This window comes from Chenopodium album, chromosome 1, assembly GCF_948465745.1.
Source record: "Chenopodium album chromosome 1, dcCheAlbu1.1, whole genome shotgun sequence".
NCBI lineage: Eukaryota > Viridiplantae > Streptophyta > Magnoliopsida > Caryophyllales > Amaranthaceae > Chenopodium > Chenopodium album.
This window is the reverse complement of record NC_137834.1, coordinates 86,734,432-86,748,194: the sequence shown is the minus strand read 5'-3', so window position 1 is coordinate 86,748,194 and position 13,763 is coordinate 86,734,432. Positions and strand designations below refer to the sequence as shown.

Below are 13,763 nucleotides of genomic sequence, written 5' to 3'. Positions count from 1 at the left end.
ATCTTATGAACTAAGATAGAGGTGATAAATATTGGTCTATCTCGAAAATAGGGTGGGTTTGGGCAAGCCTAGAACCCGACCCAAAAAACTACGAAAAGCCCGCTACTTTTTGTGGGTTTGGGCACAACATATCTTGTAAGGCCCCTATAACCCGATTTATTAATCACCTCTAGACTAAAAATGGCTCCTATAGTCTTCAAAAAAAATTGGCCCCTATTACCTTGATGAAACTTTTCTTGGCCACGTAAATCAATGCAAAAAAATTAAATTGGGTGGCAATGTACTCCTTCGCTTTTTTATAGTTGCAACAGTTTGACTTTTACACTATTCATGTGTTTCACTCTAACTAGCTTTGATGATTTAGACTTAAGCCAAAATATAGTCATGTAGTTACTTCTTTTTTTGAGGGCTCATGTGGTTACTTCTTAGATTCATCTCTATTGATACTATTTTTAACATTAAATGTATATAATATTTACATATTGTTAACTAAAAATATTAACCATTAAAATCATGCATCGTCAAACGTGAAAAGAAAAGTGTTGCAACTATTAAAAAAATAAAGGAAGTACAATTTATTACTCGTACATTTAGGCTGCAATTTGCAATTTTTTTTTAATAATTGTAATTTGTAAAATACAAACTTTAAATAGTTGCAATTGACAAATTTTCTACTTGTAATTACCTATAAAAATCATTCAAGTCTAGTAGACGTTCAAAGTGGACACAACACAATCCCATAACTCCATAAGGCCATAAGTTGATGTTCATGGGTCATTGAGAAGGGTTGGCTTCCTCTCTGTCGTTTCATACTTCATATCTAGGGCTAAAAAATCCCATGTCCCAGAATACCAAAACCATGATCAAGTATATTTCCACTGTTTCTTTTCAGGCGATGATCTGCAACATTACAAGAATGCACACTTACTGTTCGATGAAATGACTCAATGAAAAAACCCACCTGAGAAAGTTGTTTGAGATGTTAACAACAACAATAAAAAAAAACACTTTTTGTTGATTTGAATTGCCAAAAATGTTGAAGATTGTAACTTACAACGTTAATGGCATCCGACAAAGGATAACCCAGTTTGGTTCTCTCCTTAAATTACTCGATTGTCTCGATGCTGATATCATCTGCTTTCAGGTTTTTCTTTCTTATACTCTATTTTCTGGGGAATTAAAGTATAACTAATTGAATTTATTATTTGGTTTGATTGATTTAAAGTTTCGAAATTTAGGAGATTAAAGCAACAAAGCAAGAGCTTACTGCAGATTTGATTATGGCTCAAGGGTATGAATCCTTCTTTTCTTGTACTCGTACCTGTGGAAAAGGTCGCACTGGTTATTCAGGTATCATTTCTTTGCCCAATTTCTCTCCATTTTTCTTGGCGGGGTTTTTATATTAGCTCGATATAACTAGTTAATACCCGAGTCATGCTCGATTATTTTAGTTAACCGATATTTGAAACAAAAAAAAGTTGGCATTAATGGGCTGTAACATCTAATTTCCAATGCAAGCATTTATAAATAAGTACCCGATAAGACCCATTTTGATATGCTTTTCTTACTAGAGAATTTAGTAGGGAAAAGTGATTTTCGCTTTTGTATGGTGTATAGGTGTTCATTTTTCCTTAAAGTGGAATATGGAACTGAGTATGCTAATGCTCACCTATATGAATGATTCCTTCTGAGTTGCTTATAAATTTTAAGCATGTTTCTTTATATCAAGTGAAGTGAGTAGCATATCTATCGTTCTTCCTTTGAAATGTGCTAACATGAGATAGCATTTGTAGGTGTTGCAACGTTTTGCCGTGTAAAATCAGCCTTTTCTAGTACAGAAGTGGCATTACCTGTGGCTGCAGAAGAAGGCTTTACTGGTCTTTTAGATACTTGTGGAAATGAATCTAGTGGCGAGCTGTTTTCTGACTTGGAATGCCTTAAGGAGTTTCGAAAAGATGATCTTTTGAAGATCGACAGTGAGGGTCGCTGTGTCATCACAGATCACGGTCATTTTGGTACCTAGACAAGGCTGTCATACTATTGATCATTTCATATATTAGCATACAAGCTGTGTTGTAGTGATTTAAAATTTGAAACTATGCAATTCATCCTAGGGTTTCACTTCATTTTCCATGATCCTGCACACTGATTTTATATTATGTTTCAAGTTCTTTTCTGATTATTTTGATCTTATTGAAAGTTTTTCAACAATATTTGTAAAGTTGCTTTGTTGGAATTGCAGTTCTATTTAATGTATATGGACCTAGAGCAGCTCCTGAAGATGAGGAGAGGATTCAATTTAAAGCCAACTTCTTCAAGATTATGCAGGTATATGTGTTCTGATATCTGATATATATACTTCCCATTGCTCTCTTGTGTTGCCAAGAACTTTGGAGTACAGTTTTTATGCATATATGTTTTAGTCAATTACATGCATCAATTTTTTCGCTGTTTAATACTCTGTCCATAAAGTTGGCTACACTTTGAAAATTTAAAGAAATGAAGGATTGTGCATTTATCTCTTGTGTTTTACAATAACTAGTGACAGAAACAATATTTGTGCCTGATAACAGTGTAAGGTAAACCATAATATAGAGCAACTAAAAAAAATAAAATTACAAGTTTTATGGGATGAAATGAGTTGTAACTAGAGTTTCAGTGTGTATTCTTACTTGATGTGAATGATGTCTTGTTGAGTTGCTAATAAATTCCTCTCAAGGACCCATGCTATTCCAATGCTTAAGATATATCTGGAAGTTGGACATAGGATCCTCTGATATAACAAACTGACTACTTTACAGGCAGTTTTATATTGTTACAGAAATGATAAGGAAAATTTAGTAACTTTCAAGAGTAGGATCAAAGATTCTCTTTTCTTAAGATAAATTACAATTTTCATTTAGCATTATAGACAGGCTATCTGACTGTCTGTCTGTTTGTCTCTTTGTGTTTGTGTTTATTGGACTTTTGAAATATGAAGTTTTTTGTAGAAAAGATGGGAATTGCTTCAACAAGAAAAGAGGCGGATAATTGTAGTAGGGGATTTGAACATTGCTCCTTCTGCTGTAGATCGCTGTGAACCTGGGCCAGACTTTGAGAAAAATGAGTAACTATCAATCTTCTGATTTTTCAACTTATGTGGTTGGCTTTTGAAGCATTCACCAATCTCCTTTTCTTTTCTCCTTCTGTTTCTCTTGTTAGGAGAACAAAATTAGACTGTCAGCTTTTCTAAGATAATGTTTATGCCTTTTTTATAGGTTCCGTAGATGGTTTAGGTCTTTGTTGGTGAAAAATGGAGGTCCCTTTCTTGACCTTTTTAGAGAAAAACATCCAGAAAGGTTTATAACCTCTTTACATTATGTTTTATTCTTTGCTATACAAATCATAAGTCTATGGAGCTTACATATTTTTGCAATGATCTAATTTTTTAATCATCTTCTTCTCACGCAGGGCTGATGCATATACATGCTGGCCGGTACATACAGGTGCTGAAGAGTTTAATTTTGGGAGCAGGATTGATCACATCCTTGCTTCTGGTGTATGCTTACACCACATGCAGGGCAATGATGATCATAACCTTGCTGTTTGTCATGTTGAAGAGTGTGATATAATGACACAATTTAGAAGGTGGAAGCCTGGAATCTCATTGAGGTATATGATTGATGATCTAATTCTTGGCAGAAAGTGGGGCATGCTACATGATCTTGAATGTCAAATTGATATTGCTAGAATTTGGTAAATGTATGTTAATTGGAGGCAGGATTTGTTATGAGCAAGAAAAGGGAATGAGAGTCTTTTCTAACAATTGCCACCAAATAAAACTATTTTATTACTATAATTGATACTTTTTATTGATTTTCTTTTGATCCTTCTATTTCATTGAAATTGTGTATAAAAAAATCTTTATATTCTGTTTATATTGAGAAAAATATAGACATAAAGCATGGTTTGAGGTACTCTGGATGAAAATAATATATGTCCTCCTGAGTCTTGATATCAACTCTGTATAACAAATAGTTATAGTTTACTGTAGATCTGATATAATGTTTACTAAATTGTTACTCCCTTTGTCCCAGTTTATAGTTCTTGTTTGTGTTTTCTCATGATATTTAAGAAATGGGAGGAGAAAGTGGATGAAGTACATGAAAAAAAAAAAAAAAGTGAAAAGTACATTTAAAGACAAAAGTTAGAGAGAGAAAATGGAAAAAAGTACAAGACAAGTGGAAAATTCAAGATAGTTTAGGAAGTACGATGAATAAAGTTAAAGAATGAGGTATAATGGTCTTTACATACTATCCAAAAATAGAAACAAGAACAACATTTTGGGTCTCCAATATAGAAAAACAGGAACTATAACGTGGGACAGAGGGAGTAATTGTTTTGAGATAGCATATTCTTGGCTAGTACGTCATAGATTAGCTTATTAAATTTGGGATCATATTCCCTGCAATCTCACTATTATGTTCTGCCCTGTTCTATAGCTGGAAAGGAGGTAGAGCTACTAAACTAGAAGGTTCTGATCATGTTCCTGTGTTTGTTACACTTAAGGATATTCCTGATATTCAAATCCACAGTACACCACCTCTATCCGCCAGATATATGCCAGAGATTCGTGGGTCACAACAAACTATTGGTATGTGACTTTTTCCTCTTGTCATATGATGATGCTGTGAGCATATTTTTCAGTCAACCATGGTGTTCATATACCGATGTTTGCACATCTTATCTATTGCACAAGTGCACAACTTCCAAGCATCGAAAGTAGAACTATATATAGCGGTTAGAGATCTCTATCTTAAAATAGCAAAACATGAACAATCGTGTAGAACTAAGATATTACCGATGACATGAAAACCAGTATGTGCTTTTAAGGTGGAACTCCTAGCATCCTGGAGCTTCTCTTTCTTTTTTGCTGATATGCTGTTTGGTTTTGCTAGTTGCCTAGTTGGTTGCATAGTTTTAGCTGCATTTTCTTATTTCAGAGGAAACTTTTTGTGACTGCCTAATTCTTACTGAGTAGATGTTTATGGTTGTTGTATCAAATTGTATCTCCTCTCTTAACTGTTTTCCATGTAAGGAATGTTTTAAATCTTCCGTCTCTCTAATCTTACCTTTACACTGGTCCTTCATTTTCTTTCAATTTCTTAGCTTGCTCTAAGATTAGAGAAAGGGGCAGGGGTCTACTCTTGCATGTACCTGCTAGCTCAATTAGGTTGCCACTAATAGCAATATGGCTGCTGGAGTGTCTGGTGTGTGGAGATAACTATGTACAGGCAGGTCATGCTGCAAGTGTTGTTTTAGACTTTAAAATAGAAGCTTAAATTGGCAATATGAAAAATATTGCTCAGTGCCATAGACTCTTAGGTAGTTAGGTGTTCTCTTTCTACTCCCTAGTGTTGGACCGTTGTCTCTTATAGATCCCACAATTTTTGCTTCATCATTTACAGGATCGATTCATCTGTCCGAAATTTGTAATTTAGCTCTACATTTTATGCAGTGTCAATTTTGATGAAAAGACAGATGACTGAAAGAGTTGGTGCTGGTACGCTGACAAGTCCAGCCACACAAGATGAAGATGACATCGATTTAATCGGAAGGGTTGAAGAAGCATCTTATCCTTGCAGTGTATCAAGCACTGGTTTAAATACACTATCATCTTCAGTGGTGAATTCCAGTGAAATTGAGCCCAGTGCTTCCAAAGTAAGCCAAGATGTGGCCACAGCGGGAAATCGGCTGACTCAATCAGTACCAGGTGTTCCAAAGAAGAAGAAAGTGAAACAAAATCAACATTCTCAACTCTCATTGACATCCTTTTTTCAAAAAATTCCTAATACTCGTGAAAATGTGGAAAAGTCTACCAAGGATGCATCAGATGACCTAGAAAGTACTGTCATTTCTCCTGATTATGTGAAAGAAACAACAGGAACTATCAACAAGGAAGGCAATTTTGATGAAAGTGCTTCTTCTCAAGAGCATAACCCTCCAACTGATTGCTGTCCTGAAAATGAAAGAAAGACTGCTGTTATGGAATGGCAAAGGATTCAACAACGTATGCAGGATAGCATACCTCTTTGTCAAGGGCATCGTGAACCCTGCGTTGCTCGGGTTGTAAAAAAATCAGGTCCTAATTTTGGGCGAAGATTTTATGCTTGTGCACGAGCTGAGGTAAAATCTTTATTTTTAGTCACATAATAATCTTTAATACCTATATAAAATTCTTATAAAGTTATGCTAAGGTGATGAGGTTACAAAGATCATTTTCGCTGTTACCAATTCATTTATCTGATTTGAGATTTTCTTACATCTAGTCCGCCTAAGTTTGTTCTCTAAATCACTTTGTTCAGTATATTTTTTTCTCCAACGATTCCTGTAGCATTACTTGTTTTAAAGATTAAGATTATAATGCAGTTTATGAATGTGGTTGAGGGTATTGGTTTATTGGTACTTAAAATGGACATTATTCATGCAGGGCCCTGCATCAAATCCTGAAACTAGATGTGATTTCTTTCGATGGGCTGGCTCAAATTCAAGACAGAAAAAATAGTCTGACACTATCTGCAAGGAATTCGAGTTCAGATGTAAATGACCCGTCCTAAGTCTGGTTTTTGCTATCTATTTAGGATACTGTTATTTCTTCATTGTGTGTTTCCCAGTTCTGATAATTATATTTGCACTTGTTGACATCTCTTGCGATCATGCCCTTGTAATTTTAGTCCCTTAGGATTTAGCTTCATCGTTCTGTTGTACCATGTAAATCCTGTAAACGTTATATCCCAGTTAACCTTCAATTGTTCAATGTATCTTTGCCATTCACTGCATCAATATGATGAAAGCTTTTCACATTTCATTCGTACGGTTTTTGAAGTTCTGACTGTTGATGCAGCTTGCTCAGCTATTCGATATCTACGCACTGATGGAAATAATTTGATCTGCACTTAATTATTGTACGGTTTTATCTAAGTTTCAATTCATAAAAAACAACAGTGATGTAAGTGTGATTTTTTTTAAAGGTTCCAATTCATAAAATAAAAATAAAAAAAAAAAATGACAGTGATGTAAACATATTTATCTTAACTAATTAAACTAGTTGGCATCTATGTAAAATTATTGTATTTTTATGTCAGCCGACATTCTAATTCAAAATTAGCTCCAAAATTTCTTAAAGTAGAAAGATAATCTATACTCCCTATGTAAACAAAACAATGAAAATCCACATTAAATGAGTACATGTTTCAAAAACAAATGGAGTATACAATCTAGGGCTGAGCAAAACTACCCGAAAACCCAAAAACCCGTTCCGTTATTGTTCCGAAAATTAGGGTACCCGATCCGATAACCATAACGGTTCGGGTACCCGTTCCGATAATTTGTTATCGGGTATGGTTTTTGGGTATCATAAATTCTCAATGGTAGCCCTCTGTTTTTGCTTATTTCCAATGGTAGCCAATTTTTATTTCGATTATCTTTGGTAGTCATATACTTTTATAAATTCTCAACCGTAACCTTAATGATATTTTTTTTCGTTAAAATTCAGTTAAATCTAACATGACTAAGAAACTAAGGTTAACTTTTTCAAAAAAAAAAAAATAAATAAATGTAGTGCTTGTAGTTAGTACCCAGAGTAATCCCCCTCCATTTTCATTCCCCTCTTTCCTGAGTTCCTCTTCAAAAAAAAATTAGAGTTCTTGATTCTCTACTCCTCATGGATTAGCACCATTATTGGATAATTGAACATCAAAGCCACACCCTAATTCAAGCACTAAAAATAACCGATTCTTGGGTGAGGTCTTGATGGGTGATCGGTTTCGTGGGAAAGGGAGTATTTTTCATGGGTGGGGTTTTGGCGGATGTTGTTTTTGTGGGTTGGGGGTTTCTTGGGTAGGGTCTTGGTGGGTGGCCAGCTGGTTTCGTGGGGGGATTTTTCGTGGGTGAGGTTTTGGTGGGTTGTGGTTTTTGTGGGTGGAGGGTATTTTGAGTGGGGTTTGGGGTTGGCGATGGCCGATTTCGGGGGAGGTTGCGGTGGAGGGGATGGAGAGGGGGTGGTTTTTTTGCTGTGGAAGGTGTTGCTGGTGGAGGGATTTGGGGTTAGTGCACGGTGGCAGGTGCCTGGCAGCCATCAAAGATAAGGGAATGATAAAGAATATGGTTAAATAGAGATATAAGGTTAACCGTGGTTAAAGTTAACGGTTATTTAACGGATTTAGACTTAATAAGGCTACGGTTGAAAATTTATAAAAGTATATGGCTACTAGGGATGGCAATGGATCTGGACCCGACCCGGATCCGTGGATCCAGATCCGTTTTTCACGGATCTGGATCTTCAAATTTTGGACCCAACGGATCCGGGTCCTGCTGACAAAAATGGATCTGGATCTGGGTCTGGTTCCTAGACCCGGATCCAGATCCATGGACCCGTTTTTTTATTTTTCCTATTAGAAAAAACTAAAATTGTTTGTTTCTTTATTAAAAATGTTGATAATGTTAGTAATGATAAAGATTAACCCTTTCAAGAGATGAATTTTGGATGCTCATATTATATACATCATCATTGTTTTTTCACTAGCTCATATCAAACATGGTTTTTTTTTTGTTGTTTATAATTTTAATTCAAAATATGAGTGTATAAATTGGTTAATTTTGGGTTGAACTTAATAACCAACAATGTAAGTTTGAAATAATTTTTTTGACCCGAACATTACATTTATTGCAAAAAATTAGACAAAATATATTGGACCCGTTTTGGACCCGGATCCGTTGGACCCGACGGATCCGGATCCGGGTCTTCATTTTCTAGACCCGACGGATCCGGGTCGGATCTGGATCCTATATACAAAAACGGATTTGGATCCGGGTCCATCAGGACCCGGTCCAGATCCGGCCCGTTGCCATCCCTAATGGCTACCAAAGATAATCGAAATAAAAATTGGCTACCATTGAAAATAAGCAAAAATAGAGGGCTACCATTGAGAATTTCCCTTTTAAAATTAACGGTTACCCGTTCCGTTCCGATAAGCAATTATTTTGTTTTTTTTCCTACTTAAATCTATCTTTTCAATATTTAAACTCTTACATTACTTCATATTCACTATATAATATCAATAATTAGTAATGTTATTAATAATTTGGTCATGTGGTATTGTTGTTAATTAGTGTTAAAAAAAATATCATAATAACTAATTTTTTAAGTTTAATTATTACTATTGGATACTTTATTGGGTACTCGATAACCGTTTCGAAAATCCGGGTATTCGAAGTCCGGATATCCGAACTTATTGGTTCGGGTTATGGATATCACTTTTAGTGATATTGGTTATTGGGTACCCGAACCGTTAGTACTAATGGTACGGGTACCCTTCCCATGCTCACCCCTACAAGAATCCAAAATAAATGAATACAGCTATGTCTTTTTTTTGTTTTTTTTTTAACTTCTGGACAAAACATAGCAGATTTCAACAGAGCGGAGGTGAGCAAAAGAGGGCATAAATATTTCTGAACGCAATAGGAGTCCACACTAATTCCCTCGTCGTCAAATGGATAACCAATAGGAAACTTATATAATCAAAGAATGAGTCACAACCAAAACAAATCAATCCTTTTTTAAAACAAAACAAAACAAACAAATACCATCATTTCATCATACTAGTATTTTTTTTTTCTTGGTACCCCTTAAAATCCGCCCCCACCTAAATCCGTTACACCACTTCTCACCAAAACTACCTTCATTTCAAATCTTCCTCCAATGCTCTCATTTTCTCTCTCCTCCGTTTTTTTCAAATCTCCCAAAACCTTCCCCGGAAACTTCTCTACTACTCCAGAATCTTCCAGATTCCGACGCTCTTCCGCCGTCGCTGCCACCGCCTCCCCGGAAACCTCCGCCAATTCCTTCTACGAAGTCCTCAAGATTCCGATCGGCGCAACCAACGAGGAGATCAAAGCAGCTTATCGAAGACTCGCCAGGTCTTGCCACCCTGACGCCGCCGCTCGCGGCGAGGTTAAATCCGCCGACGAGTTCATGAGAGTTCACGCCGCGTATTCCGTCTTGTCGGACCCCGACAAACGCGCTGACTATGATCGGGAGTTGTCGCGGTATTCCCGACCGCCGGGGAGACCGTTTCCCGGATTGTCGAATTCTCCGACGTCGTCGTTTTGTAGGGTTCCGAGGCGGAATTGGGAGACGGATCAATGCTGGTGATGATGAAATTGATGACGATGTTTTTGAAAAAAGTCAAGCCTCCTCACATTTTAGATTTTTTTTTTTTTTTTTTTTGGTGGTTGTAAATGATTTGAAATGAGTTTATTGACCTTAATTAAATACAGTAATTAGATTAGATAAAATATGATTATGTGAGTGAGATTGATCAAAATTACTCTCTTAACTCCTAAGTATATTATGGAGAATGTAAATTATGTAATGATAGATGTTTTTACCAAGTGATATTGTACATAAAATTGTTATATTCTCTTTGTCGAGTAATATAGTGGATGTCTTCTAAAATGTTACATTTGATTTTCATAGTTTTTGCTTTTACCATTTGTGTCAATTATTACACACTCGTCTACTAGTGAAGTACATTTTATTGCTCGTGAAAAGTAAGAAATAAGCACTATTATGACTTTATGAATAGAGGGAGTATTGTGTTCTTAATTTTAACTTTATTTATTTATTTATTTTTAAGCCGCACAACCAATTAGTTATATTCATACTTAGGCTATAATCAAACGCAACAATCTCCTCCACCACACTTGGACAACCCCCTATCCACACTCTTGTCGAGTACTCGATTCTAAGGTGAGCCATAACATGAGCATGATGAGCTACACAATTAGCATCCCTACAAACATGAACAAACTCTCTTTAGTAATGAATTGTATGTAAATTAATAAAAAATACTAGGGTTTATATTAAATGACTGTATAAAATTATGGATTAGATATCGACAATATTAGGTACTATTGTACATTAGTACTCCGTATTTAGTACTATCTTCCCTATATCATTGCTATCTCATTTTTTTTATTTTATTTTTAATTTTTCCTTCGGTCTTGTTCACCTTCATGTCAAGTTGCCAAAAAATTAATATCACGAGGCTTCAACTTATGATATACTTGCCATAACAATAGACTTGACTCATTGGGACCATAAAGCATTAATTCGATATAATAGACGGAGTAGTGATATATATGAAATGTAAGAGATATTTTGTAAATTCTTGAGGATATACTATAAAGTTAGAGGATAGTGAAGTATGAATGAAATTAGAGAAAATGAGGTGGAGAAAGAAGGAAATGAGAGAATTGTTGAGCAATCACAATATAGTGATTGTGATTTGTGATTGCTCGAGATAAGAGTCGAAATGATTTAAAACTTCCAATTGACGATAATGTAAGAAAAATGCTAATAAATAAGTTTTCCTAGCTAAGTAAAACTTTTTAACGGAAGTAAACAAGTTTTCAGCTTATATTTATTCAAAATAATATGACGTACTCCTAAGAAACAATTACTTATAATTATTAAATCTCTATAGATGTGCGATATGAATCACATGCCAATACACCATATAGTATGTAACTTAATAAAATGACAGCATCAATAGATAGATTTAGTGATAAGATTTAAAAGGTTTGATGATAAGATTTAGTTATTGCCCTCCTAATCAACTTGCAAAGTTGTAATAAATTTGTAATCTCTTACACGAAAGTTACTTGTTTAACTTTAACTTGTAGTATGAAAAATTAAACGATATAGTTTTTGAAAGTTACATAAAAACTAAAATAACCCAAAATAACAATATTTGTAATATCTTCTAGTGATTCCTCAAAACATTTTCTCATCATTATGTTTTTTGAAAGCTACCCTAACAAAGTCGTTTTGCTAGAAATGACATGTATAAGATTAGGAAAACGACACCATGTCACCAAATTAAAGAAGATTAACCAATCAAAAACAAGATTAGTTAAGGATAAAGGAAGTTGTATTAAGAATAATTAAGATACTATTAGTTGACCAATAATAGGAATTAAACAATTTGATGTACTATATACTTTATCAAATCAGATATAAATAAATAGCAATTGGAGATATTCTTTTCTTTTTTATTATATTACGAAGTATATTTATACTTTTCTTGGGTGAATTAAATAAATTTTTTGTTCGCTTCCGAAGCTACATAATAACATATTATAAATTAAAAAAAGCTAATAATATACATAAAATTAGTTTGCTTTTCTGAATATTCCATTATCTACATTTAAATATATCTATATGCTTGATTATTATTTATATTTTCATTGACTTCTTAGTTCCTAATACCTTTCTCTTATTTTATTTTTTAACACCCCTCTTGAATGTCATTGTCTTTTTCTATATTGGTCACTCTTATCATCTTATGTATGTAGACCGTTTTAGTTCTAGAAGCAAATAATTGTAGAATAATGCTATTGAAAATAATATACCTAGTATAACTAATAACTATATAAATACTATAAGAAGTCCTGTCAAAAAAAAAAAAAAAACTATATAAATATAAGAAGTCTTTATTTGCAATACTCTTGATTTAATTAAGGTGAGCATAATTTCTTTCACCAATATAGTCATGCTAAAAGAATGTCGGGAATGTCGTTGCTCATTTAGCTAAAAAATAAGGAGAAATAAACAGTTTTTGTGAACTTTTTTTCACAGAGTATGATGACTTTAGTTATCCAATAACCCTTAATTTGATTTTTACTTTTATCATTTGACAAGTGTTTAGTTTTTTTTTTTTTTTTTTTTACATGGAAAAAATAGATATTATGACTTGTAATAATGAAGATTAGAATCAGATTTATTATTATTATTATTATTATTTTTTTTTTTTTTTGTGAACCTCATCAGAAAAGTTTGATGCATGCTATCGAACAACTTGGAGTAAATGATATACCACTTGCAATGCTAAAATACTACTCCTTAGACTTTAGATTTAGGTGTGGTTTAATAACTTAATTCGTTTTCACATGTATACTTAAAGTCATAATACTACCTTTGTTTCACATTGAGTGCAATTATTAAGTTTTTTTTTTTTTTTTTTTTTTTTTTTTTTTTTTTTTTTTTTGAGAAACATTAAGAATTTTTATATTGTTGTACATAATATGAAATGGAAGTGGTATTAACTTTTTACATGTTTTTTACTACTGATATAGTCGTATATAATAAAAAATGTTAATGAGTAAATAAAAATATCCACATATTAAAAATCATTTAAACTATAAAAGGGAAAAATTGCAAGGAGCAAAAAGGGTACTTCATTAGTGCATGGGTTCTACACCAAAAAAAATAAAAAAAAAAATAACAATAATAATTAAAAAAAAAAAATGGATTTTGTTTATGATATTCCTCGAAAAAAAAAAAAAAAAAAAAAAAAAGTGTGAACCAAGCTAAGCTTGGTCTAACCATAAGGTTGAGGATTCAATCCCCACTAGAGACACTTTGGGGGTAAGGATCCCTTTACCCTTCCCCCTCACTCTCAAAGTGTATGACCAACAAAAATAAAAAGAGTTACACACTCCAACGATCAAACAAGTTACTTCACATATAGCGGATGTTTGGTTCAGATAATAAAAACGGAATGGGAAGAGAAAAAATAAGAGAGGGGAAATGAATCATTTAACTATTACCTTTTCATTTATTTGGTTTGATCATGGAAAGGAAATGGTTAAACTTTACTCGCTTTGTTTGTGTTTGACAAGGATAAGAGTATTTGTTACACTAAGGGGTCAGGGGGCGTTTG

The 13,763-nt window shown here is 33.8% G+C and overlaps 1 protein-coding gene and 1 pseudogene across 2 annotated transcripts; both read left to right on the top strand.

Moving 5' to 3' along the window:
- The first annotated feature begins 736 nt into the window (after window positions 1–736).
- Window positions 737–6,893, top strand: LOC145624761 (DNA-(apurinic or apyrimidinic site) endonuclease 2-like). Of its 2 annotated transcripts, XM_081677856.1 has the most exons (10): window positions 737–1,144; window positions 1,239–1,350; window positions 1,794–2,015; window positions 2,243–2,328; window positions 2,991–3,106; window positions 3,258–3,338; window positions 3,451–3,651; window positions 4,482–4,633; window positions 5,498–6,165; window positions 6,470–6,893. In XM_081677856.1, exons 1-10 carry the CDS (start codon window positions 1,034–1,036, stop codon window positions 6,542–6,544), a joined length of 1,824 nt encoding a protein of 607 aa, XP_081533982.1. In that variant the 5' UTR covers window positions 737–1,033; the 3' UTR covers window positions 6,545–6,893. The 2 variants fall into 2 exon arrangements, with proteins under 2 accessions (XP_081533982.1, XP_081533985.1); XM_081677859.1 differs by lacking the exon at window positions 1,794–2,015.
- Window positions 6,894–9,739: 2,846 nt separating this feature from the next.
- Window positions 9,740–10,192, top strand: LOC145638046 (chaperone protein dnaJ 11, chloroplastic pseudogene; annotated as a pseudogene).
- The last annotated feature ends 3,571 nt before the right edge of the window (window positions 10,193–13,763 follow it).